The 26,324-nt window shown below is 43.6% G+C and overlaps 3 protein-coding genes across 3 annotated transcripts in view; 2 read left to right on the forward strand and 1 right to left on the reverse strand.

Annotated features, from left to right (window-relative positions):
• Positions 1–10,375, forward strand: part of col14a1a (collagen, type XIV, alpha 1a) — a 104,578-nt gene extending 94,203 nt beyond the window's left edge. Inside the window, exons 43-48 of the mRNA XM_079758318.1 lie at positions 161–196; positions 1,861–1,927; positions 2,603–2,794; positions 4,067–4,144; positions 5,595–5,750; positions 8,919–10,375. Of these exons, the coding sequence (XP_079614444.1) occupies positions 161–196; positions 1,861–1,927; positions 2,603–2,794; positions 4,067–4,144; positions 5,595–5,750; positions 8,919–9,235 (846 nt within the window). The 3' untranslated portion in view covers positions 9,236–10,375. The remainder of the gene's footprint in view (positions 1–160; positions 197–1,860; positions 1,928–2,602; positions 2,795–4,066; positions 4,145–5,594; positions 5,751–8,918) is intronic.
• Positions 10,376–10,487: 112 nt separating this feature from the next.
• mrpl13 (mitochondrial ribosomal protein L13) lies at positions 10,488–18,526 on the reverse strand. The gene is made up of 7 exons (XM_079754910.1): positions 18,420–18,526; positions 18,057–18,180; positions 17,089–17,182; positions 16,774–16,834; positions 15,222–15,308; positions 14,117–14,238; positions 10,488–11,287 (listed from the first exon to the last, which is right to left on the reverse strand). Exons 1-7 carry the CDS (start codon positions 18,444–18,446, stop codon positions 11,263–11,265), a joined length of 540 nt encoding a protein of 179 aa, XP_079611036.1. The 5' UTR covers positions 18,447–18,526; the 3' UTR covers positions 10,488–11,262.
• A 332-nt stretch (positions 18,527–18,858) lies between these two features.
• dscc1 (DNA replication and sister chromatid cohesion 1) lies at positions 18,859–22,945 on the forward strand. Its single transcript, XM_079729933.1, has 9 exons — positions 18,859–19,102; positions 19,271–19,439; positions 19,538–19,669; positions 20,127–20,217; positions 20,415–20,553; positions 20,664–20,716; positions 21,507–21,661; positions 22,171–22,319; positions 22,793–22,945. Exons 1-9 carry the CDS (start codon positions 18,915–18,917, stop codon positions 22,902–22,904), a joined length of 1,188 nt encoding a protein of 395 aa, XP_079586059.1. The 5' UTR covers positions 18,859–18,914; the 3' UTR covers positions 22,905–22,945.
• The last annotated feature ends 3,379 nt before the right edge of the window (positions 22,946–26,324 follow it).

Raw genomic sequence — 26,324 nt, forward strand, 5'->3', positions numbered from 1 at the left:
AGAGTGACAAAGCGAAAGAGAGAGATTAGACTTCATCCAACCTGAATGTCTTTTCTCCTTCTGATCTTGTGCACGTGTGTGTGTGTGTCTGTGTGTATGTGTGTGTGATTGTGTGTGTGTGTGTGTGTTTGTGTGTTGTGTTTGTGTTTCTATCTTTCAGGGTCCTGTCGGTTCCAAAGGCGACAAGGGAGAGAGAGTAAGTGATGCACACACACGCACGCACACACACACACACACACACACACACACACACACACACACACACACACACATACACACACACACACACACACACCAACACACCCACATACCCACACAGCAGCCACCATTGAGGAAAATAATTCACATTTTACTGCTGCTCACAATGGAAATGTTCTGTTATGTTGCTGACTGTGTACAAGTATACACAAATGCTTCACACACACTTTAGAATAACAGACATCCCCCTCCTTCTCTCTGTCTTTCACTCTCTCTCTCCTTCTCTGTCTCTCTAGCCTCTCTCTTTTTCTTTGTGTCCTACTCTATATCATTGACGCCAGCAAATGTATATCTTTAGAGAGAGAGGGGGGGGGGGGGGGGGGGGGGGGGGGGGGGGGGGACACATCTTCTGGGCAATCTGAGTCCAAGTGCATCTTTGCACTCGTGGCCCAACAGGATTGCTTCCCAATGCTTTGTACGCATGGCATTTCTATGGATTTGATATTGCGAGCCCTGGGAGTGAAAACAATAGGCTTGAGTTTTATATGGGCAATGAAATGCTTATTTATGTTAGCTGGGGGCGTGGGGGGGGGGCTTTTTAAAGGATGTGAGAGGAAATGTAGAATGGTGGGAACACTTAAAGCCTGACTCTCACTTCACGGGACCCTGACAAATGGCTGGGTCATTCTCTGTGGTCTCTCAGCGTTGAAGGTTGATAAAGCACATTTTTGCTTTTGTGTTTAAATCGTTAAAGCGATTTACAATAATATTATTTAGGGTTTGGTTCTAGGTTCAGGGTTTCCTATGAGGGTTTGGTGTTTTGTTCTGGGGTTTGGTTCTAGGTTTAGGGTTTCCTATGAGGGTTTGGTATTTTGTTCTGGGGTTTGGTTCTAGGTTCAGGGTTTCCTATGAGGGTTTGGTCTTTGGTTCTGGGGTTTGGTTCTAGGTTCAGGGTTTCCTATGAGGGTTTGATGTTTTGTTCTGCGGTTTGGTTCTAGGTTCAGGGTTTCCTATGAGGGTTTGGTATTTTGTTCTGGGGTTTGGTTCTAGGTTCAGGGTTTCCTATGAGGGTTTGGTATTTTGTTCTGGGGTTTGGTTCTAGGTTCAGGGTTTCCTATGAGGGTTTGGTCTTTGGTTCTGGGGTTTGGATCTAGCGTTAGGGTTTGTTATTAGGGTTAGGTTTTAGAGTATGGTTTCTGGTTTTAGGGTATGATTTTTGGTTTTAAGGTTTCCTCTTAGTGTTTCCAATTAGGGTTATAGGTTCTAGGTCGTAGTTTTAGGTTCTTGGTTTGGGGTTTTTGGTAGGTAAAATTCAATGGAGGGAATATGTCCATAGCTTCCACACTTAAAACCCTTCGTCGATAGCTTTCAAACAACATGATGTGAGATCTTTTATTATTTTTCACCTTTCCTCCCTGCTCTCTAGCGTTTCTTATAATCTGCCTGGTTTCTGTAAATATGGCACAGTGTGAGACAAAGGTGGATAACAACACACTCCACTGGCCTGAAACGCAGGGTACCTTTGGGAGCTCAAACTGAATACGAACATCAGTCTAGTGTGCATTACGCAGGTGTGCGCGTGTGTGTGTGTGTGTAAGGGAGAAAGAGAGTGACTGTGTGTTTTATGAGACTCTTTACAGTGGTGTATTTGTTGTGGTTCAGGGTGATGTGCAGTCCCAGGCTGTGGTGCGCTCCATCGCGCGCCAAGTGTGTGAGCAGCTCATCCAGAGTGAGTAGCAAGCTGTGTCCACAGGAACCAAAACAAGGTCGTATTCCAGCACTTATTCTGCCCCAGGTTCTGTCCTCTGACCGTAATATGTGTCCTCGCTTCTCCCCTTGTTTAAAATAAATTGCTCTTTTCTCCCATCCGGGCGACACTCAACCAAAAACAAGTATAATACGAGTTCTATTAGCGGCGTCTTGCCTAAAGATGCCTCCAGGCAGACTGGCGGATATTACGTGTTTGATGGGAGTCAAACACCGTAGCCAGACTTTTACCTTTCATCCTAGCCAGTTATAATATTGAACTGATGTTCTGTGTTCTGTGTTCAGTGTCTTTAAAGGGGACATGAACCCACTGTTTCAGTTCTTCAACGCGACTCGGGTTTGTAGCGGAGCAGAATGTGCACAAAGTTGTTGGCAGAGTTTGTGAACGTTGATGGAGACTTCTACAGCTGTTTTCTCTCAGTTACGGTCCTGTTTTAGTTGAACAGTGACAAAATGGCCTAGAATGCGATTCTAACAGTGATGTTAGCCATGTGACCATGTAAAAAAATGTGTATATATACCTTGGGTTCACTACACCTTTACAGAGGTGCAAGCATATGGGACTGGGATGACTCATCTGACGGGCTACCCCTCCCTCTCCCCTCCCCCTCCTCCTCCCCCCCTGTCCCCGGGTTAGGTCACCTGTCTCGCTACAACTCCATCCTCAACCAGATCCCCAGCCAGCCGGCGGCGGCCGTGCGCACCGTGGTGGGGCCCCCCGGGGAGCCGGGACGCAGGGGCCTGCCGGGGCCCCAGGGAGACCAGGGGCCCTCGGGCCGGCCTGGCTTCCCCGGGACCAATGGCCAGAACGGGCTCGCGGGGGAGAGAGGTGAGCGGGGCGAGAAAGGGGGGAAGCGTTGTTGATAACTCTATTAAATATAATGGATTTAAATCCCTAGCCTTTATTAAATAGATTGATGAACAAATGAACAAACACAAAAAAAGAAATATAGATTTGTGATACATTGTGATCCATTCGTTCATTTTATAAAAGTCAATACGAACTATGCCTGCCAAGTTTAAAAGGACAAGCAATTTTGGAAGATGGATTGATACTGATTAATGGATGTATGGATGCACAGAAACCACAGACACACATGTGAAATGTGCATTAGCAAAATGTTGCTTCAGCTAATTTCAGCCACGTAACTTGTCTCCTCCTGCGATGTATAAGTATCATCGTTGCTAATATTAAAAAAACAGACTAATGTCTGCATCTCGTAGCAACCCACACACACCAGAGCCACCAGACCTAGACTCACCATTACAGCAAGTGTGATTAGGGTTTCGCCCCAGGAGGTGCAATCTAACCCATATGCAGCCAATCATTTTAACATCCATGAGGTCATCGTCCTGCCACAAAACCCTCTGCAAGAAAAAATATGGCCTTATGAAAATAACTGTCTCCTTCCGTATCCCCATAACACTCCCGCAGCAACACACAGCACCACAGCCTCGTCTATTACGGGCCTTCAGACCACCGCTGCTGGGACAGGGGCCAGGGTGTTTGTTGTACAGCCCTATTAAACTGTGGTTTAACCCCGCTGCCACTAAACCGCTTACCACCCCCCTAACAACCCCACACTCACACACACAAATAGACACACACACACACACCAACACACAGCTTCGACGATAATAAACCAGACGGCTGTGCGTGGCCCGTCTTGAGCACTAAACAAAGTTTACCTCGATGTAGTTCGTTTCTGAAAGGACGCCGTCGACTGCACACACCAAGGGTGGTGTGATTCATGGGTTAGCGTGGATCAGAGTTATCAGAAGGCTCTCTGTAGACAAATGAAGGCAGGGAAGAACTTGCTGGAAAAAACGCATGCAGCCTCTAGATACCCATAAGGTATTGTCATGATCTGGCGCGGATGTATCGGAGACGATTGCTCGGCCAAGTCGCCATTATGGAGGGGGGGGGGGGGATATGGTTTCTAAGGTAAATATTACATTTGAGCCCTCTTGAATTTTTTTGTCTTATTAATGGCCGATGATTCGTTGGTGATCCGAGATGAGGTCCCAGATGATTGGTTGCGTTAGAGAAAGGTATCCGTCCTGTCCCACGTTGAGCCTCTGTGGCGGCTGTGGTTCGCAGGGCTCCCCGGGGAGAAGGGAGAGCGGGGGAGTCATGGCGTCGGATCTCAGGGATCCCGAGGACCCCCTGGAGCCCCAGGTACAGTAACGCACGCACACACGCACACACTCACAGACACACACTCACACACTCTCACACACAGACACATGCAAGCATACCTACGCACACGGACGCACACGCACGCGCGCACACACACACACACTCACACTCACTCACACTCACAAATTCAAACATAAACCCATACACAAATACATACACACTCACACTCTCTCACACACACACACACACAATCACACTCACAGACACACAACAGAACAAGAAAGTATCATTCAGCGCTGTAAGAGCCTGAAATTGAATTACTGTAGTGCTGATTTTCTTGGTGCGGTTTGCATCAGCAGAATAAAAGCACCAATAACTTCAAATACCAACAGAAGGAAACGTGTTCTCAAATTAAATTACAGTCCCTGCAATAGAACAACAGCAAAACGAATTTACGCCCGTAGCACATAAATATAACTACATTGATTTTTTTTACGTATTCTTTCCATTCTTTTATTGACAGAATACATAATACATGTTTGCTTTATTGTTGTGGGACCGAAAAAATAGAGAAAAAAGGCTATTATTCAGCAGAAAGCTCACATAAAACCCCTAAAGTAGAGGAATCCCTTCCATAAAGACCAGACCTCGGGCACCTCAACAGTTCCTCCCCCCCCCCCCCCCCCCTCCTGGAATATCTGTTGGATTACGGCAAATGAGAAACTCCTCCAAGAAAATATTGATTTGTGTGTGGCTGCTCACCGCAACAGCACAGGCGCCGACAGAGCACTTTATCCTGCTCAAAAGCGAAAACGTAGATCTCTGGGTCCAAAGCAGAAAACACATAGGAACCATAATCCCTGGGAGTATTGGGCTCGGACCCGCACTGACGAGCGTGTGTTTCACCGGCTGACGTAAGGGGTGGCAGGCCAGGTCAACGGGTTGGTGCTGGCGGTGGTCCGGCTGTCCGGGACCCTCCTGGCACCTCAAACGGGGTCTTTGGGTGCGTCGTGACCAAATCCACCATGACCATCTGGTTGCTGTTAGGGGGTATAATTATACATATGTTTATATATATATATATATATATATATATATATATATATGATTAATGTAGACTCAATTACTAATTTGGGTCTCCGGGCTGTTCGACAATCACCGTTGATCATCGACCGTTCATCCGCGCAACAGTGTATACATCTACTTGCATACTGAATTATATTTCTTTATTTTAGATTCATTACCTCGTTATTAGCTTCCTCGATGAATTCCCTGTCACACGGATCGAAGTGTCCATAATGACCCTGTGTTGCCCCGTGCATTTTATAAACAACAATTTGACACTTTGACAAAATGGCGGAAACGTTGTTTATCGTCGGTTTGGACCAAACACACATACAGAAATAAACAGAAAGGAAACCCGAACGCTAACCTGAGGCTAAACGGATTGACGTGACCCCGTCCCAAACGATGTCCCCCCCCCACCCAGGCTTACCAGGCGAGGGTCGGACGGGCAGCCAGGGGCCCCCTGGCAGGCCGGGAAGCCAGGGCACCCCAGGGAGACAGGGCTCCCCTGGGTCCAGTGGACCACCAGGGTCTCCTGGGTACTGTGACCAGAACTCCTGCATGGGGTACAACGTTGGCGGTGAGTATTGGAGAGACACGAGGGGGATAGGACGCTAAGGTGGAGGTTTGAAGCATTTCAGAGCTAACATGGCCCGTGTGTGGTGGGACATTATCAGAGGTTAATGGGTTAAGGGTTTTTATAACGGAGCCAAGTAGAAGAGTTAGCACAATCTAGAGGTGGGTGAAACCTTATTTATAAGAATGTGTTAAACACCACCAGAAAGAGACTTTTCATGGATAAGGAGCTCATAAAAACATGAAATCTGCATGTAAAGTGTTTACTCAATGATAATGCCTGCTACATCCCAGAAAAGTGCTAGCTAAATTGGAGGGGATTTTTTGTTTGTTTTAAAGCTTGTGATGACGTGACTTAATTGTTGCTGATGTTACCCTTATTTTGCCTCGAGGAAGCCAATTGTCCAAATTCCCTTCAGCCATTATTCGGTCATGTCAGTTTATCCATTTCCTGTAGAACTCTCGGTTTAAAAAGGATCCCGACATTTTGATTTGAATTATTTTTACTTCTGCATAACTTACCACAACGAAGTTTACTGCCTGACCCGACCCTTAATCCTGCTTTTTTTTATCCATGTATACAACATTTTAAACTGCGTTTCCGTGGCCTGTGTGGACTCTGAGGTGGTTATTGGCCTTGTAAAACGCTCCAAGAGTTTTGGGAGTGATCTGGCATTGACAGACGTGTTCCACTGTGACGTTTATACAGAGCTGTCCGCACCTAGGTGCGATCCAACGAACAGCGCTGACATACATAGCCATCGGTCCACATGTGTAACGTTACACTCAGCCTCAAAGACAAACACACACCGACAGAGACAAATGGAGGTTGGATACACACACCGGTAAAGTCTATTTAGAGTCACTATTGTCAGACACACACAGCTTATCGTCTCTGTCAAATAGCTTATGGACGAGACGTTACGTCATCCATCGTATTCAAGGTTTGGTAATGTAACATTTTGTCAAATCTTTTTTCTTCACATTCCAAGGTGTAGTAACAGTAGCATCCAACATTGTGTTATGGATACTATTTTCTGTGTTGTTCTCAAAACAAGTATGATCTTATTTGAATCCTGAGATATGTGGCAGGTTTAAGAGTATATTGATTTTGTTTTAAACCTTAATGTAAGACGATTGGTTAAATGTCAGACTAAATGCCACATATTTTCCTCCACTTGTTGGTGTTGGCATTTTGTATTTATTGATGGAGAGCAAGAGTTGAACTCTCCTGTAGATAGAGATTACACCCAAGCGTTCTTCTTTTACACATGTGGCTTAACATTTGGTTTGGAATGTAAACATGATTCATGAAATGATGGAAAGGTAAGGATTGAGAAACACAATGTTTCATGGATTATCGCTTGTGCTTCGACCTCCATGAATGCATGCTCAAAGGTCAGAGAGGTCATATCGATGTGGTGGTCTGACTGCATTAACACACTGTTGGGGAAACTTCTCTATGTTCATAATGTGGTGACCATCTTTTTCTCCCTCTGTGCTCTTCCATCTCCACCTCCAATCTCTTTCTCTCTCTCTCGGTGGGTGTTCCTCTTGGCCACTTTAGCTCAACGGGACTACGGGAATGACTACTGAAGACCATTCTCTCTGCTCTCCTCCTCCTCCTCCTCCTCCCCCTTCTACTCCTCAAGCCCCTGTCATACCCCCCCCCCCCCGTCCCTCCTTCGACCAACCTCTCTCCATAAAAGACTTGCATGTGAAGGAGCTTAATGGATTCCCCCAAAAAACTCAAACCTTCACAAAACAACACTTGTGTCATGATGGAGGACACTACATCATGGCTCTAACTCGACCCTGCGTTTAACCCCTTCCAGCTCCACACAAAAGCTGCAGTGTGGTAAACATTTTCCCGCCAAAAAAGCCTTTCAGCTTGCGACTCAAACCCTATTAGCGTTAGCGACTTGGAAAGGGCAAAACCCGAGGCACTAAGTGGTCCTTGTCGTTGTAGAAGCTTGAGACCGTTTAAAAGAGAGCCAGGCCCCGGCACCACTGGTGCACTGGTGTACATGAAATGACTCCCTCTATAGGTCAAACACTTGCTATTGCATGGAGAACTCATTATCGGCTGATACGTTAACCCCGTCTCCTGCTGATGAAGCGTTGATGCGACACACCTGTCGTCCGCTGATTGAACTGAAGGGCGGGGTCAGGGGGTTCGGTTCTCCTAATATCCTACATCAATCAAGGGGACACCATCTGTTTCATGAAGCGTCTCATATTTTGCCGTCCCCTCAAGGCGCCGATACTAAGCACTACAGGCTGAGAAGGACCTATCGCCTCCTTTCGGAGCAAAAGGTTTGGGAAGATGCCGCAGGATAATGATCACCAAGCTGAGGCTGAAAAGGCACGCCAAGGGATGCATGCGCTTTGTTCTGCTCCACAAAGCGGGTGTAGTGCTTTGCTGATTCAGAAAATTAATAATAATGGGAGTAGCACACAAGATGGATTGGCAGTGACTCCCTGAATGTTATTTGGCAATTTTAAACCTGATTCCTTCATTAGCACATCGCAGGCCCCATCTTGTGTAAATATTCATCAGCTCTTTCGAAGCCTTGTTGTGAATAATCAAACCGAGGGCTCTTGAAGTCCTTCTGTCGTGAAGAACCCAAGAACCCGTGTTCAATGTTCTCTTTTGACCAGTAGGGAGAAACCGCAACGTGAACAGAAAACAGAAGGGGAAATGTTTGCCTAAAGCAAAAGAAGAAAGGGCCTGCTTAATGAACTTTTCCCCATCCAAAGCGAATTCCCGCATTACCCCATTGCACTCATTCTTCTCAAGGCTCCTGTTCAGTCCTGCTGTCTTAACATTCAGTCTGCTTGCTGGCTGCCTTTGTCATTCATGCCGGGTAACTCTAATCCCTCTAATGATCTTCGGCTCCGTCCAAGTGGTGGTGGTGGAGGGGGTGATGGTGGTGGTGGTGGTGATGGTGGTGGTAGTGGTGGTGGTGTCATGAGTACGCGCTTGTATTCTCAACTCAACACTGCGGTTGAAGTGAGCCACGCGGCTGCACTGTGTCCTTGGAATGGCCATCAGGAGACAGACAGCTCCGTGACAGATCTGTGTCTGGAAAACAATGTCTAGAACCCGGAGACCTAACCCAGTACACCCCCCCCCCCCCCCCCCCCCACCTCCCACCACCACCACCACCAGTCCAAGCGCTACCGCACGGCGGCTACAACCCGGGGGCCGTGGCCTACAACGGCGAGCGGCGAGGAGCCGAGGAAGAAGACGAGGACGAGGAGGAAGGCGAGGACGAGGAGCAAGATCCATATCAGCACGGCTACCCACCCCAGTACTACCCCGGGTACGACCCCCGGGGGTACCGGCCCGGACCCCGCTCAGAGGACGTGGAGCTGAGGTCGCCCGGGGTCGCGCAACGCTTTGCCCGCCACGCCCGCGGAACGGGGGAAGAGGTGGGCGCCAGCGTCGTCGTCATGGAGGAGCGCGAGGAGGGGGGCGGCGCGTAGCAACGAGTATGGAAGCCTGGAAGCGACGGACACACACCGCAAGTGCTTGAGGCCGGGTGGAGCATGACCACACAGGAGCTACCTATACTCTGAGCCCGCGGGACACGTGTTGTACACGGATACTAGCACGCGCACATACACACAAACACACACACACAGGTGAGACTGCTTCCTACAGACTCCGCAACATCAGAAAAACTGTGGATGGCAGTGGCATTCTCCACCACGATAGACAGGTGTCTTGTTAACTCTTGTACGGTGTCTCTGTTGAACTCGGAAAAGTGCCTGATTTATGTTTGTACCGTTGAGTGTAGAGATGGGAAGACTCTGCGCTCACCTTGGGGTCGGTTGACTTCGTGACGAAGCCCTTTTTGAAGAAGGAATTTGCATGTCACCTTTGAGGGAAACTTGTTGAGCGTTCGTTCTGTTTTGTTTTTGTCAGATTTAATTTGAACATTTGGATCCTAACAGAATTTAAATTGGTACATGTTGTGTTTTGTGAGTTTATTTCCCCCCACTACAAAGCCTTTTCCATCCTTTTAAGTCAACTTTATTTTTTTTCAGATTTTAGTTTATTAAAAAGGTTTTATTCCACCCATCTTTAGAACGAAGGAGCTTCATATGACTTTACTGAAGCAATGTTCCATAGTTGTCAGGACTATTCTTTTGTTGTCCTTATTTCACACCATTTTCCAAACAACAAATTGCAACTATTCAACCGCAATTTATTCTTAAAGATCTGATACAAGTGAAAGCGTCTGGTTCGGCCTCGTTTCTCTATTTTGGTGTTCCTGTGGGCCTGTTCACTGTGGAAGCTGCTTGCTCATTGGTCAGCACTATATTCAATTTTGACCTATTGAAACCAGCTTTTTTTTTTATACATTGAGATTTTTTTGGTGGCAGCAAATGATTTTGTTGGAAGTTCCAAATATTTTTTACCATAGTAATAAGTCCATTTAACCTGCAACATGGCCAGATACAAATCAGGCACCCAAAGTGACTACAGCCAATCTGTACATATGAACACATCTTTCTAGAACTAAAAACGCTGGGCCTAAGAACAGTCAAGGAATCTGTTCTTGCAACAAATATGAATTGGCAAAGTGGAGTATTTTATTTATTATTTTTTTTATAACCAAATAAAATCTGTTATGACGTTGATTTTTTGGCATTTTTGTTTATTGCGTCTCATAACATGTTCTTTATCAGTGTTGCAAAATTCTTTTCAGAAAATAAAAGCACTAGACAAAAATATAGTAAATTATTTATTGGGCTATTACACAAAGTATACTCAAAAAAAAAAAAAGGAACAAACAATTATTTATAATGGGCTAACTTACAGGCGTGGCAAGTTGAGACATTGTCAGAAACAATGCATCTGGACCAGAGTAACCTAACCACCTTTCTATTGAGTCATGGAAAACAAGTGTGCTGGTTGTTAATATTCAGCCTCTTTCACACACTGGAATCAAACCAGGATCATCTGTACTGCCTGATATCCTCACAGCCATGGAAACATAACAGAAGCCATTCAAATCTGATTGATCTCTATTTAGACAGCATTCATAAAACCAGTCTTAAATAAGTTTCCCTTGGCAGGGCCAATATCTGTGTTTATGACGTGATTATCGACAAAGATGGACATAGTGAGATCTTCTCTGGAGACCAGGGAGACACTCTTCAGCATATCGCTAAAACAAACCCAGTCAACCCAAATCAAACCCAGAAAAAGACCACTTCCTCCTAACTCAAAACACATCTATATCACGTTCATGTTTGTATCAAAAACAGGGTTCAAAATGGCCTCTTACTTTTTGTCTTTGTTTGAAAGAAAGAAAAAAAAAGTAAAAAAAGGTAAAATGAAAGTCAGTCCTAATCTCATAGATGAGGGAAGCATTTTGAAACACGGTCAAGACACCAACACGGTGGGCATTTCTTCAGATGAGGTTAGCTGGTAACATGGCCGCGGTGTAATGGGCCAAGGCGTGCTGCATGACTGTGAGCCCCCTGGTCTCATCCTGCAGCTCTCACTTCATCTTGTAGTCTGTCGGTCTGCAGGGACCGAGAAGAGGGAAGGAAAAACGGATTTAGAGATAAGGACAAAAAAATTGCAAAAAACATTTAAAAGGCCAGCTTTGCAGGCAGAATTGGAGAGAAGGTGACTGATGAGAGGGGATCCCAGACATATCTTTCTGTCTTCTCTATCAGATGCCACAGACAGACCATTTTTTACTCTAGCAGGGTACAAAGCGATAGATCTGCACCAGTCTCATCTGGATTCTAATGGAAAGCCACGCAAGCACCATGAAAATATGTATCACCAGAAAGTAGGGATGGGAATCTTTCAGGTTTTATATTAGAAAGAGTTACATCACATCCACTACACATCTCAAGACAAAATAAAAAAGAATAAAATAAAATAATTTTTTTGTAGTTTCTTAGGATCCATTCGCAATCCTAGACGATTCTTACGGGATAACATTTCTCCCCCATTCCATCCTAGAAACTATAAGCCCTCACAACGTCAGTACAAGTTCACGTAATCTGTTCTTATTTTACGAGGCGCAAGGCATTGTGGGCCTAGGCGGACACACCCTCAGTGCCAGCGTGCAGAAGTGAATAAAAGGAACCATAATGACCACTGAACCATCCACATGCTCCCTAAGGATTCAAATTTAATCGGAGGGGGGGGGGGGGGGGGGGGGGCGAGACTGAATATTAATTGTGATTTAATCGTGACTCCTGGTAGAATCACCCATGATGCCTCAAACCCTACCACACAAGATAGCCACGCACATATTTGATTGATAAATCAGAGTGGAAGGATAGATATGAGTGAATATTAAATATGCAAAAGGCCCTTTAAAAGGTATCCAATTTAAAATGGACCTTGACCTTGTCCGCCGTGCGACAGAGGGCCGCGACCGGCGCCGTGATTGGCTGGGAGAAGATGGCAGGCGTAAAACAACATGCTGCCGGTCGTTCATCACTATACACCGCCTGTGACAGTCCCCGTGAATGAACACACACAGTTACGCACGCACGCACACCGAAAGTAATACGCTCCAAATGAAACAACACATCAACCACAACTTAATGTTTTGGGAGCAGGGGATATGAAATCTGTTGATGATAATGTGTCATCAAAGCAACGCAAGTGAGTATTCAGAAAGTTAGTAAGCCTCCTTCTTAAAAGCATGATTTCATTACCATTTTCGGATCACGGTGGAATTAGGCCCAGGCTCAAAGCTGCAAGGTTTTTTATGGTTCTTTGCATCCATGATGGATGATATGTAATGGCAGATTTTAGAGTGTCACAACTATTAAGATGGTGCCAAGTCCGACACATTGCATAAGGGGAACACCACTTTGATGACTTTATGAAAATGTCATTGTCCTAGAATGTGTCTGGAATATGGAGTACAAACAAAAATCAATTACTAGGACGTCAGAAACACTAACATCACTGGGATATTTCATCCCACTATGGGTCCAGGTAGTTATGCATGCAATCCCCACCAACCCCCACCACGTCTTTTCAGAAATCACATCAGCTTAAACCCTTCCACAGTGGAAACCCTCTAGAATATGAGGAGATGCTCTGGGGTCATAGATATTCATTATCAGTCCCATCCTTGATTTCTATTCATTGTAGTTCTACTGGTAACACTTCAGCAGCCCCTGTGTTTCTTTAATGCATTTTTTAAAAGATCAGCGTTACGGAGTAGGCAGCCCGCCTCCCAGTTAACCCGTCGGTGGGGTGGTGTCGGAGGGCCATGGGGAAGGGAGGGAGGAGAGACGAGAGGGAGTGCATCATCATGCCTCCACACCGCGGGTCATGCTCAATGTCAATTTAATATCCGAGCAGAAAACACTGCTCCCAGAAAAGCCATGAATCTGATTATGGCCGATAACTCGCCTCCTTGAATTTTGCCAGCTTTCTGAAGAAGCTCCACGTCTCCTCCTAGAAGCTAAGGTTCACACAAGAGAGTACGGTGTGTGTGTGTGTGTGTGTGTGTGTGTGTGTGTGTGTGTGTGTGTGTGCGCGCGCACGCTTTTGGGGTTCACACTACAGGCTGGACTCCACCCTGTTGCCATAATCAGGGGTTTAACCCAAACCATAAACACTGTGAGTGTCCAATCAGCTGTAAGCCAAAATAAAGACTTTCACGACACTAATCTGGATCTCATTGGGCACGGCGCGGCCCTGCGTCTCTCCTGCCAAACCCTGGAGCCAAAGGACATCCTCAGAGCTCCAGGTGGTGTGGAACACAAGTCAAGTGTGAAGTTGAGAAGGAAGAACTTAAGAATTGCACGAACGGAGAATTTGTACGTTTCATGCATAGCTGAGATGCATGAAGTAGCCGTGTGAACCGCTCCTGTGAACCAAAAGTCTGTTGATTCTCCTTGCTTTTCTAAGCAGAAAGCACCTTTTCACCCCCTTACGGCAGTGCCAGGATAACGCAAGCCTCAGAGTGTGCGCCCCGCCTTGATGTGTTTCTGTGATTGAGTGAGTGAGTTTGAGAGTACATATATAGACACACATGTTAATACATTAAATATATATGTAAAAAAGTATTTTGAATCACATAGGGTTAGCGCAGCCTTCGTAACAGGCATAGGTAGATAGCCTATGTGCATGGTGGTGTAGAGTATACATACATTTTAACAAAATATATAATGTAAGTGCTGAAATGAATACCTCACTGGTAATGTGAACCATTCTTTAAAAAAAGGTAACTAAGTAGGAAAAATGCAAGTTTTTATGTGAATATGCTGAACATGATCAACCTTGGAATTTGTATGCATAGGTGCCTGTATGCATTAATGTATGTATGTATAAGCTTGCGCGTGCATGCGTATGTGTCTTGGAAGACGTACGGGGTCCACAGCCTGGGGAAGGCGTCCTTCTCCTCCTGGGTGTACTGGCTCAGGGTGCGGGGTACGACTCTGGGCTGGGGAAGCTCCTCCGTCAGGTTGGCCAGGATGTCCTCTGGCAGCTCCTGGACACACACACACACACACACACACACACACACACACACACACACACACACACACACACACACACACACACACACACACACACACACACACACACACACACACACACACACAGTAGGATAAGTGACGAAAATGAAAAACGACTTGTGCAGGGTTGAAGCTCTTCTGACCTTACAATGATTCAATTATGATGTGAGGGAAAATGATTCGCCGCATCATTAATCTCCGAAAGATCATTTTGCAATCCTGATTTTATGACGTACGATAAAAAAAGAAGTCATGTGCGGAAGACCATTAACACCGTAAAGTAAATCATATTTTTTTTGTCTTCAAAAGCAGTGTTGAGGATAGCCCGGAATGTAGCGGTGTACGCAAACAACGCTGGTACGGTCCTTGACAACGTTATTGGTGGCCGAGAGTACATATCACTGAGGTCCACTGTAGCGGGTGTGTTGTGAGTTAAGTCAAAGTACAACACGATTGGTAACTGTTTTTGGGATCAAGGTTATTCGTCTTTGGTAACACTTGACAATAAGGGTACATTTATTAACCTTAGCTCATTTAGTCATGAGCGTTCTTATTTGGCAAAAGCATATGAAGGGGTTAGGGTTGGGGGTAGCAGTTTCTTTGGATATTGTTTTGATTAAATTTGATCTACTCAATGACTTTTTTGGTTATATCTTCATTGTTTAATGCACTTGTTCGCTAGTACATACACTAAGTTGCTTTAGACCAAAGTATCAGCTAAATAAATAAATGTAACATAATAGGAATGGGTAGTTGGTTACGTTTAACGTTAACCCTATTAAATAGTGTAGAAACGAACACCATTACCTTAGTCAACATGAACACCATTAGTCAACTATCACTAGACCATTAGTAGACATGCATTAACTAATTTAAATTACCTTATCTTCTGTAATATTTGGAACCTCAAAAAACGATGTGTTGGACATAAGAAATAGAGAAGAGCGACACTTACGTCCTCGGTGAAGATGTGCAGTCGCTGCATCATGTTGGGCCGGAGCAGGTTCCTGGGTAACATGCCGTAAACCGCCAACTTAACTATCTGTGGAAGGGAAACCAATGGCCATAAGGGGGTTCATTTAGTTTGAGTGGCTGTGTACCCTTATTTTTATTTTGGATTATTAGATAGAGTCAACCATTAGTTTAAATCGATTTCTTTGTCAAAATACATAGATTCAAAACACATGGATACTGGAAGGATTTAACACTGAAATATCCCCACTTTGGTCCAATTCCCTGCCCCCCCCCTTCCCTCAAACCAGCCAAGCCTTGTTGCAATTATACCACAGACAGGACACAAGCCTGGGGTTCAAAGGCCTGATTAAAATGACAATCCAGAGCCAACATAATATTTTCCCTCACTATGGTTTCAGGGGAACCTTTGATTGGTAACCAGACATGGATCACTGGTTGCAATTCAAGAGGATCCTCCTTGTCAACAACAATAAAAATTGCAGAAGCCCTCTCTGCCTAGGCCTCATGAGCCTGCTGTCACGGTCAATGGACCAACGGGAACTTCGACGTAACTGCACCGATCACATGGAGTTACCGTCATTGTTTAACAATGTGGTTCATTATCAGGACAGAAATCAGCAGCGAGTAGTGATACAGCACAAAGACTAGACTTAGGCTTTTGAAAATTTTGATTTTTGCCTTTTCCTAATAATTGATATGCCACATTAGTGATTCATACAAGGAAATACAATGATGAAACTATTGGAAAAAACGAAAATGTGCTTTGATCAACATTAAGCATTAACAATAAATATATATATATATATATATATATATATATATATATATATATATATAACTTTGATCAATGACATTTGAAACCTAGCCTAATTACATTGAAATGAGGCCAAATCATAGGCTAGATTACATAAGAGCAGAGGCAGCTGGCAGAGGTTTGTCATCACTGAACCCTATTATTCATGAGGCGTTCAGGTTTCCATGGCTAGCTCTACAATCACATGAATATGCAATCAGAACACTTCAACCCCTTAGACATTGCCCTCTCCTGCCTTTCCCAATGACCACCACTGACAACCACTTACTGTGCATGTACAAGAGGCAGTGGCACCCCCTAGGGGTGGCCAGGGCAGGGGGCAGTCACCCTGAAATAGTTGCTGCCCCCCCCACCCCCTTTCCAGATTTACAACACATTAATACCGGACTGTTGTGATAACTCAAAATGGCATCATTAACTGTAATACAAAACCAAAGTATATCTGTATGCGATTCCGTAACTCGCATATTTACATAGTTTCTAACTCTACAGTATGCTACAACAGCCTAATTGAATTCCTGAAATTCAGTTATGGCTTTTAGTTTTGTGCCACAATGTGAAAAATGTCTGTTGGTGCAAACGAAAGGGATGAGTGTTGATAATTGTCAGATCAATGCACAACATGCGTACAACAATTCAGTATTAAGTAATTAAGTCAATCTCGATGCAATGTCTGAGGGGCTGTTTTGTACAAAAGAGACTATCAACATAAACTTACAGCTTTTGGGTCTTTAAGGTGGAGCTGGGCAGCCGTGACTTGCTTGAATCCCCCCGGATACCTGTGTGGTAAAGAAGATGTCAATTATATGATTCAATTATTTTCAGCACTAGGGGTTATCGTCAAATCTATACTTAATTCATGGATTTTTCACCGTATTTATTTGGCATATGGGGCTTCTGTAAGGCAATCTCATTGGGACCATCTACATTTCATTACAGGCATGACCAATAATAGTCGAGAACAATACTATCATTTATTTAGATTTATTTTATAATTTAACACAAGGGCACAAAGGAGGTAGGTTTTTATTACCCTGTGTGAGAGGAGTAAACTTTCTGCTCCCATTTGTTTCCAGAGAAGGCTATGTGTCTGGTATTCATTACGACTACATGGTCTCCGCAATCACCTGGATGGAAAACAGTGCATGATGATTAAAGACTCGTGCATGATGATTAAAGACTCGAGCATATGGAGCAACTGAGCTGCAATCTTCATCGGGTGAAACGCAGCAAAGTCATATTACCAAAGGATAAATCTAAATGAGCCATTCCAAAATCAACAGTCAATAGTCAAATCAAGTAAAGGAAAATGATCAATGAGTAAAATAATTACATTCATATGTTTCAAATTTACATACTATACATACGTATTCAAATTTACCTACTTTTTACTTTTTTTTAGGTGTCTAGGATCTTGCTTTCTTTAGAAAAAACATGGCCATTTCATTCTAGATTTTATTACTCAGTACACATATGCATTATAAACGCTGTCAGCCCATAACACATGGAAAGAACATTTGGTGTCATAATCCCTCACTATGGACAGCAATTTGGGTGCCTTGAAAGCACTAACAATGGATTAATATGATACTTCATATATATACATCAAAAGGTGGAATATACAAAAGCCAAAATTAGTACCTCACTGCCAATAATCAATTGGTGGTTACAGTAAAGTGAAAAATGCATCAAATCAGAATGAAAACACTGTCAAACACTAGCACTATGCAGGGCTATGAAACCAGTTCTAGGTACAGCCATAGTGGCTTCAGACACTTCAGCCACTGGCTGATTATTTACCTGTCGCGACAGATAGCAAAAATAACTTAAGATAGATAATATAAATCTACAATGACAATTTTCCTAGAACTGAACACACAGAAAAGGATTTATATACATTCCGGTACAGGCAATATTATCACACGTTAGCATGGTCATAGTGATACACAAAGTGGCTCAGGCTTGAATCAAAATGGTATGGCTAGCTGAGGTCTAGCTTACTCAGTGCATGATAGATGGGCTTGTGTTTCCCCTGTAGTCGGACAGAACACATCGTGGCTATTTTCCCAGGTGGCTGCATCTTAGCATCAATGAGAAACCATGATCGGGAGAAAGTCGCCCATTGCTGAAAGGAGGGGAGGAAAGACAGGATAATACCAACAAAGAATATATATAGGAGGCTGTACAGGGAATGGTGCATTAAAAATACAATAATAGCTGTACCGGCAATAAGTGAAACGCAAGACCATACATGAGAAGCTAGCAAGGGTTTGTAACCTTGTTAACAAGCATGTTAATAACAGCATGGGTTTATACCTATGTTGTAACAAGATGTGTGATGTCATGTTGAAATACCAATATTACCTGGGCTGTTCTTGAAAAGTTTGCCATGATTAATAGACTAATGATTCATATTCCAGAAATCTTGACCCTCAAAAACATGTAGCTCAGCCACTGGCAGCACGGCGGGCAGCGAAAGAGTTCCGATGTGAAACATTTAGACAATATATTTGGTCCCCTAAATGGTTTGTTTTGGATAAACAATTACATTTTCGTTTGGGTATATATATAATTAAAATATGTATAGAAGAATTAGGTAATACATTTTTTATTCTTGTATAAGCATCAGTTATGTCTCGAAAATAAGTAAATTTGAGCTTTATCCAAATACTGTTTTCTACACGGCGCTATTTTGTTGCCGCCCTCATAAAGATCTATGTACTCTGACGTCATACGCACCCACTTCCTGTTGGGAGCTCAGAGCGCGCGTAATTTTGACAGTCAGGTCTGTGTGGTATGAGTTTCTGTCTGTTTCCAACCTTTTGTTTAGCGTGTATATAGCGATTCATAACGTATTTCATGCAAAGAAACGACAACATGCGGACACTGGAAGAGGTTCAAGCCACCGTGGAGATTGCCAAACTCCAAGAAGATGATTTACAGACAACCATCCATTGTTTGACTTTTGGGGAGAACGTTTTATCAGCAGACTATTGCTTGATGGAGTTGGATGACACTCTATGCAAGCACATTGAAGCTGGAGAAAGGTACCACTGTCTAACGTAGATCTTATTAATGAAGGATCATTATTATATTAAATTATAGATGTTATTACATCCCAAGCTCACAAACCCAATAACAAAACGTTGAAAACTCAATTTTCATTTGTGTGTAAGGTTAGACTCATAAAAAAAACAAAAACTCTTGTGCGACAGTCTGGTGATCCGGGGCGATAAAGATGAGAAAGCCGTGCTATGCAGTGGCGACAAAACGTACGACTTGAAGATGGCCGATACATCAAACCTGCTTCTGCTTGTACCGGGTTGCAAGACTCCCGATCAGCTGTCAGGCAGCAAGGACAGCCCTCACCTGGTGCAAACACAGGTACTGAACCATCACAGCAGCGTCTGACCAAACTCCTATATACGGTCCCATCGAAGCTCGTGCAGAGATGTACTGTAGACATCCCGAATCTGTTTCAGGTCTGGGGGTTCTGCAGCACTTACTGGGAGTTGAGGAAGCAGCGGCCCAGGATGAAGAAACTGAAGCAGCTTTTGATGGAGAATCCCTACGAAGGGCCATCTTTAAGAGGGCAGGAGGACACACAATCCCTGGTGAGTTAAGTGTGGCTCATTAGTTCAGTTGTTGACTGTGCACTAAGAGATCCAGAGTTAGAATCCATATGCCTGGACCTCCCCTTCCCTCCAACTGATTTTATTAAAGTGCCTTACCAAACCTGTAACTTATCTTTGATCCACCATCAAATCCATCTCTTTGATGACGTTTATCTAAATATTTATTAAAGCAATGCTCAAGAGAATTTCCTGCCTAGGATAAATAAAGTACTATTGTATGTATCTTAGCTTAGAACTGAATGACTAAAACCTATACATTGAGTACATTGGATGCATTTAATGATGGCTTCAGTTCATTGAATGTTAAACATCGCAACTTATCTTCAGAAAATGTATCCGTCATCAGTGTACATTAGAAAAAAACACACTTGATTAGGTTTTGGATCAATATGTATTTGAGTTGAGCAGTGCACATTATACCTTCCCCTGTCCCCAGTACACCATGTTGGATCTGCTGGAGAGGATCCAAGCCAGTGAGCAGGAGTTACTGGCCCAACTCCAGACCATCCACGCCTGTCAGGTGGATGGTAAGATGTCTCCTGATACAAATACACATTCACTCTCTGCTGTAATGTTCACTTACACAAAATGGTAACACCAGCTAAACTTGAATGCTGCATGTGTTTCATATTAAAATCAAAAATGACAAACCCAGAAATGATTCTTACTATGATGAGGAATGGGAGATAATCATGTACATGTTCACACCCCTGTGTTTCTCAAGGCTACTGGCGCATGTTGGACTTTGACTATGAGATGAAGCTTCTGGGTCACATGACCCAACTGGTCGACTCCGAGTCGTGGTCCTTCAGCAAGGTTCCCCTGGAAACGTGTCTGGAGGAACTCAGCCCACTGGAGCCCAGGTGTGTGTGTGTGTGTTTGTGTGTGTGTGTGTGTGTGTGTGTGTGTGTGTGTGTGTGTGTGTGTGTGTAAACGGGGTTGCTGATTAACATCCTTTCTATCTCACACACAGGGAGATGATTGAGCATTGGTTGAACTGCTTTGGAAAACAATACACCGAAAATGGTAAGAGCAAAACAAATCCTGATTCTGTATTCTATAACTGTGTAATCTGTGAATATAATACGGTGTATAATTGATGGGTCAAATATAGTTGGTGGGTGCAAACAACTAACAGAACACCAGCAGAACAGTAAGTGCTGATTCTGATTGTCTCTTTGCAGTTGGTTCTCACTTCTTGTAGTTAATGGTAGTGTTGCGTATTTTAAGCACATAAGCTGCCCCCACATAGCCACAAGGAAGCAGGATCGAACACACAAGCTGCATTACCTCCACATTGCCACAAGGAAGCAGGATCAACATATAAGCTGCAATAACTACTCCAGCCACAGATGGCAGCACCTTTAGACAGGTGAGGAAGCCGGAGCCAATCCGTCACATAGGCCACGCCTACTTCACATAGGCCACGCCTACTTGATACAAACGGGGAGCGGGAGTCAGATGAGGTCAGAGACATATGGCAGACCCGTTGAGAGCCCCGGGGCTGGAAGATAGCGCTGCGGTATCTCTCTCCACGCGTGTTAAATACAATTCCCTCCTTTTGCTTCATAGTTACCATACCGAAATACTTTAACAAATAAAGTGAGTTAAAAGCGACCCGGACTGAACTACTTTCTTTAAGAACACGACAGTAGGGGACATCCTTAATTTAAGCTAATCATGCCCACTGCTTTTAACAACTTACATTTACCTTAACTAGTTCTCTACTAGTGTCAGTGCTCCAGCGGTAATGTAGTTGACTGTGTTTATAACCTCTACCTTCGGCCTGGTGGGCCTTCCCTCCCCCATCCTGCAGGGCGGGTGTTCTACGCCCTGGACGAGGACAAGGTGTGCCGGGCCACCGCCCTGCTGCTGCTGCAGAACGCCGTCAAGTTCAACCTGCGGGAGTTCCAGGAGGTGTGGCAGCAGAGTGTGCCAGAGGGCATGGGGACACGGCTGGACCAGCTGAGGGTGAGCCGCTGCCACTTGGCCCACAGTACGCCGGGGGCAGTTGGGCCGTGTGCACTCACTGTGCATGCCGCGCCAGGGAGTTGAAGCAGAAGCATCAGAACGGGTCGGGGAAATAGGAAAATTGTAAACCATTTTAGAGACATTATAGGATTGTTGTTGTGCTTAGTCAGTGTTTAAGAGCAAGTCCCACGTGGGCATCACTGATGAGTTAACATGGGCGGAAAACTGTGTAGCAAATCACAGTAACAGTTTGGGTTATGGTGGCTCTACTCACCATTAGCGTCTCCGGCATTTGCCCTCCCGCAATTTACGTCATGTTCCGAGTTAGTCGAGCTGTCTGCGATTTGTGACATACTTTCCCCAAATTAATTGACCGTTAATTAACCAAGGGCCATAACCCAGAAAATTATTCTTCCAGCATGGCCCCAATTACCTGACGTTAATTACCAATCGGACAAATGGTCAAAATGTCAAAGATATTATGATTACATTTATTTTAATTCCTCCAGAGCTATGCCCTTGTGGACCGTGGCTCCGGCCCAGACACCATCTGTCTGCTGAGGGTGCAGGACCTCTCGGAGGACACCGTGGAGCGCTTCAACCACCTGTTCACCCTCCGGGAGAAATGGACCGAGGCAGACATCACTCCGTACATCCAGTTAGTGTCGTCCCATACGGTCTCTAATAAGACTTTGAGGGATTCCTGTTACAGTAATACCCTGATGAGTGCTTTTCATGCGAAGCATCAATCAACGTCTCTCATTAGTGGTAGAATTAAGGGTTAGGGTTAGTTTGTCAGCACTAGGTGGCGCCAAAGGACAGCTAAACTGCAGCCTCATAGTTTAACAGTTTTACAGCAAAATTTTTGTAGCTGAATGCAGTGTGCAGGATTTCAAACTAATTGCATGGCAAGAAGCTATATGTCCATAACATATAGAAAGACGCAGGACAATCTTTGAAGAAAGTTACGGAATGGAGCTCTGCAATTTGCCTCATGATTGGCGTCATTGGTAAATGGCCATGGTAGAATCGGTATGCTCTAAGAAAGGCTGTCTTCTCTTGGCGTTGGACGTGTCAAGGTGTTTTTCCCATTGTTCCTCTCCCTGACCTGCTTTCTCTCTCCACCTGTAGGGACCTGTGTGGTGAGAAGCAGACCACTGCAGCCCTGCTCACTAAGTACGCCCGATCCTCCATGCAGAACGGGGTCAAGGTGTTCAACTCCCGACGGCCCGTCGCCACCTGAAGACACGCCTTACTGTTTATACCTTTTCGTTTTGTACAAAAAAAGCTCCTATATTGTTAATAAAATATTGCCAAACTCAGCAGCTGTAGTTCAGGAAGTAAATGACGTCCTTGTGGTGATGATGTTCAATGCATCAGGTATTCATGCAACTTTTAATGGTATGGTTTTACCATACAGCTAACCTCAGATCCACCAGTCCTACGTTGCTATAGCAGAACTGAAACCGGAGTCGGGCCTTGTTTCCTGTCGCGAGAGAACGGGAAGAAAGAGAACCTGATTTGCGCGGGTGGATGAGGCTTTAGAAGGGAACTTGAATAAGGAGGTTTCTACAGTGGTCGGCCAACATTTTACATTTACATTAAGGGCATTTAGCAGACGATTTTATCCAAAGCGACTTACAATAAGTGCATTTGTTACAATAAGTACATTTGTCATAAGAAGTGAAACAATATATCGCTGTCGGTACAGTAAAGATGTTCATAGAACCAAGTGCAAGTTTTACAATCGCTAGGCTCAACACAATGTTGATTTGAAACCTTCAGACACTCCTTCCCACTGCACTAGATCATCACCTCCACCAACATGATTGGTCGAAAGAAAGTGAAATGCCCAGTTCACCGATATTTTATTATGTATGCCACCTGGATTTAGATGTTAATGACTTGGGATGAGAAGTGTATTATATATTCGGCCACAAGGGGGTAGTAAAAAACAATGTAATGCTGCGCAGGTGTTCCAATGTTAGATTATAGCTGTTGTCTGCAAGGGCGTAGGAACCGGGGGGACGGAGGCGCATTTGTCCCACCTAAAAATTATACCGGGGGGAGAAAAATATTTTATTTTATTTTGAAAGCGCAACACAGCGTCTTGTCACCGCTTCTTATTCTACAAAAACTGAATGATTGAGCGTGCAATTAAAGAATTGATTTGATATTTATCAGTTCATTACTGCCATTCAAAATGTGTTTTCCTTTACATTTATAAATATATCTTTTTAGTAGAATAAAATATATTTGTGAATTTTTTCAGTGTAGTTCATTTATGACATTTCTGTACAAACCATTAACGGATCTGTCAGGTTTCCGATATGTGTCCCCCCCAATGTTAAATTCATTCCTACGCCCCTGGTTGTCTGTATGTATTCTTAACTAAGTAATTGCCTCCCACCTTCGTTTTAATTCAAAATGACACAAACACATTCAATTTAAAACTGCTTTATTGTATGAGAAATTGAGAATTTTATATCAAACATAAATAGGGAAATCACACAGGTGGTTTTATGTTTTACATAAAATAATCCTTATTTGCAAGTCATTATTGTGCACAATATCAAAATCAAACAGACTTGCTTAACATCTCAAACATTCACTACTACATGCTCACAGATACACACACATACACAGACAGAAGCATGTTTTCAATATCACATTACATAACATCGTTACTCTGAACAAATTTAGAATTTATGAAAATATATGCTATTACATGGCAGTAAAAACTTTAGGATTTTTATAAAAATGGTCTGCGTTACTTTTCTTTTTTTTCAAGGAAGGCCGTGATTGGGGAGCAATCAAATATCTAGTAGTATTCAATTTATATGATACATTGATTGAACCTCGATAATATTTCTTTGTGAAGAAAATATAGGGAAAAAATTACAGACTTCTCTGCCTTTTTAAAATATAAGTAATAAATATAAAAATGCTATAGGATGTTGAGTAAAAACAAGATAACCATGTCTGGTTTGGGTTCACCCGTTACACAGGTAAACATTGGTATTATTGACTGTCCTCTATGAATTTGAGTAGGCTCAAGTTCTTTATGAATATGAGTAGGCTCAGGGGTACAGAGAAAGCCAACTTTAAACATTTTTCAGCCCCTTTAGTGATTCATTTATTCATCTTCAAGGAATTGTAGCACCGCCAGTAGAGATTGTGCGATCCACCAACCAAAGCAACACTATAAACATTGTGTTAAGCCCCCGTTTCTTAATGTCCACACATTAATTTCATAGAAGACCGCTAGTATTGCACAATAACTCTGTACACATTACAAATAATAAAAAAGTCCCAGGGAGAACTGAATAGGGTCACTTGGGTAATTACTGGCTTTAACATTAGGGTTTCTATAATGTACCAGTATTTTTCCACTGACTGAGAACACATTTATTTTTTTAAAAAATGATGCATGTTGGAAGACTACCAAAACGGCTAATATATAGAAAATAAGCCTTCTGAGGCAGGGCTCTAGACGGCCGTGGCATTAGCGACCGGATATCACCACTAAAAACTTATATTGGTGACACTCGACCAGCTTTTTATTTTACTTATCAATATTATCATGCTATGTTAATAAAAAAAAATCCTTGTTGCACCTTATTAACACTAAAAGCCTGAGCCTAACTCTGAAACCAATCCTTAAGCTTGATAACAATATCTTAAACCACACCCTAACTCTAGAAAACTCTAGGTATTCCAAACCCTAAAACTGCACCAATAACTTTAACCTCAAAACATGACCCATAGATACCCCTAACCCTAAACCCCAACCCTAGGAATGAAAAACAAACCCTGAAACCCAACCCATAGGAACCCCTAACCCTAACCCTAGATCTAAAACAAACCCATAGGAACCCCTTACCCTAATCATAGAACCAAAACCAAACCCAACCCATAGGAACCCCTAACCCTAGAACCAAAACCTAGCCCAAGCAATATGAACCCCTAACTCTAACCCAATCCCCCACAATCAGAACCCCTAACCGTAACACTAGAACAGAAAACCAAACCCTGGCCCCTACCCTAGGATCATCCAGTTACTGTGTGACAAATAATGTGCTACTGCCACTAAAGGAGAAACTTAGTTCAACGTTAGTCTGGAGCCCTGCGAGGTATTCCACTTTTTATCTATGGTAAAAGAAAAAAAAAATAGTAGTGAAGGATGAATGGAGGGTTCGATGCTAACCCCGAAGCTAGTCCAGAGCAGACTTCTCCCTGTGTGCACTTTTAATTGACAGCTTAAGGTCCCACTATTTTTGGTACAAGCAAATCATAAAGCAGTGGTACTATCAAGGTTGTTCACATTTTGCAACAACATCACACTCATTCAATGTTCATCCAGCAAAGTTCATCAGATCATCCACTTGGAGCTACAAGGTTAGTTGCGAACCAGTAAAACCAAACCTTATGTAGCTTTTAAGTAGCCAAGCGGGACACAATATGTTAACAGCGTATCCTGCTGGTGCTCAATGTTGGGGACATATAGATTGGTGTACTTTGAATGACGAGAAGCTACAGTACAGGTATCAAAATATAAACATCCAGCAACACATCAAGTTACAAAAAAATAAGACAAATAGTGATCATTTGGTCTCAGAAAACAACCACACCTCTCAGTCACACCAGCAGAAGAACACAGTTC

This window comes from Pollachius pollachius, assembly GCF_949987615.1.
Source record: "Pollachius pollachius genome assembly, chromosome: 1".
NCBI classification, from domain to species: Eukaryota; Metazoa; Chordata; class Actinopteri; order Gadiformes; family Gadidae; genus Pollachius; species Pollachius pollachius.

Bases quoted from the DNA above. Each gene is read 5' to 3' on its own strand.
- mrpl13 (XM_079754910.1), bottom strand. From the start codon at position 18,446: ATGGCAAACTTTTCAAGAACAGCCCAG. The intron at 16,835-17,088 runs GTAATAAAAACC...TTTACCACACAG, and splicing joins GTTTACTCCTCTCACACAGG to GTATCCGGGGGGATTCAAGC. The intron at 11,288-14,116 runs GTACGTCTTCCA...CGGTCCCTGCAG, and splicing joins TTCCCCAGGCTGTGGACCCC to ACCGACAGACTACAAGATGA.
- dscc1 (XM_079729933.1), top strand. From the start codon at position 18,915: ATGCAAAGAAACGACAACATGCGGACACTGGAAGAGGTTCAAGCCACC. The intron at 19,440-19,537 runs GTACTGAACCAT...AATCTGTTTCAG, and splicing joins CTCACCTGGTGCAAACACAG to GTCTGGGGGTTCTGCAGCAC. The intron at 20,218-20,414 runs GTAAGATGTCTC...GTGTTTCTCAAG, and splicing joins CCACGCCTGTCAGGTGGATG to GCTACTGGCGCATGTTGGAC.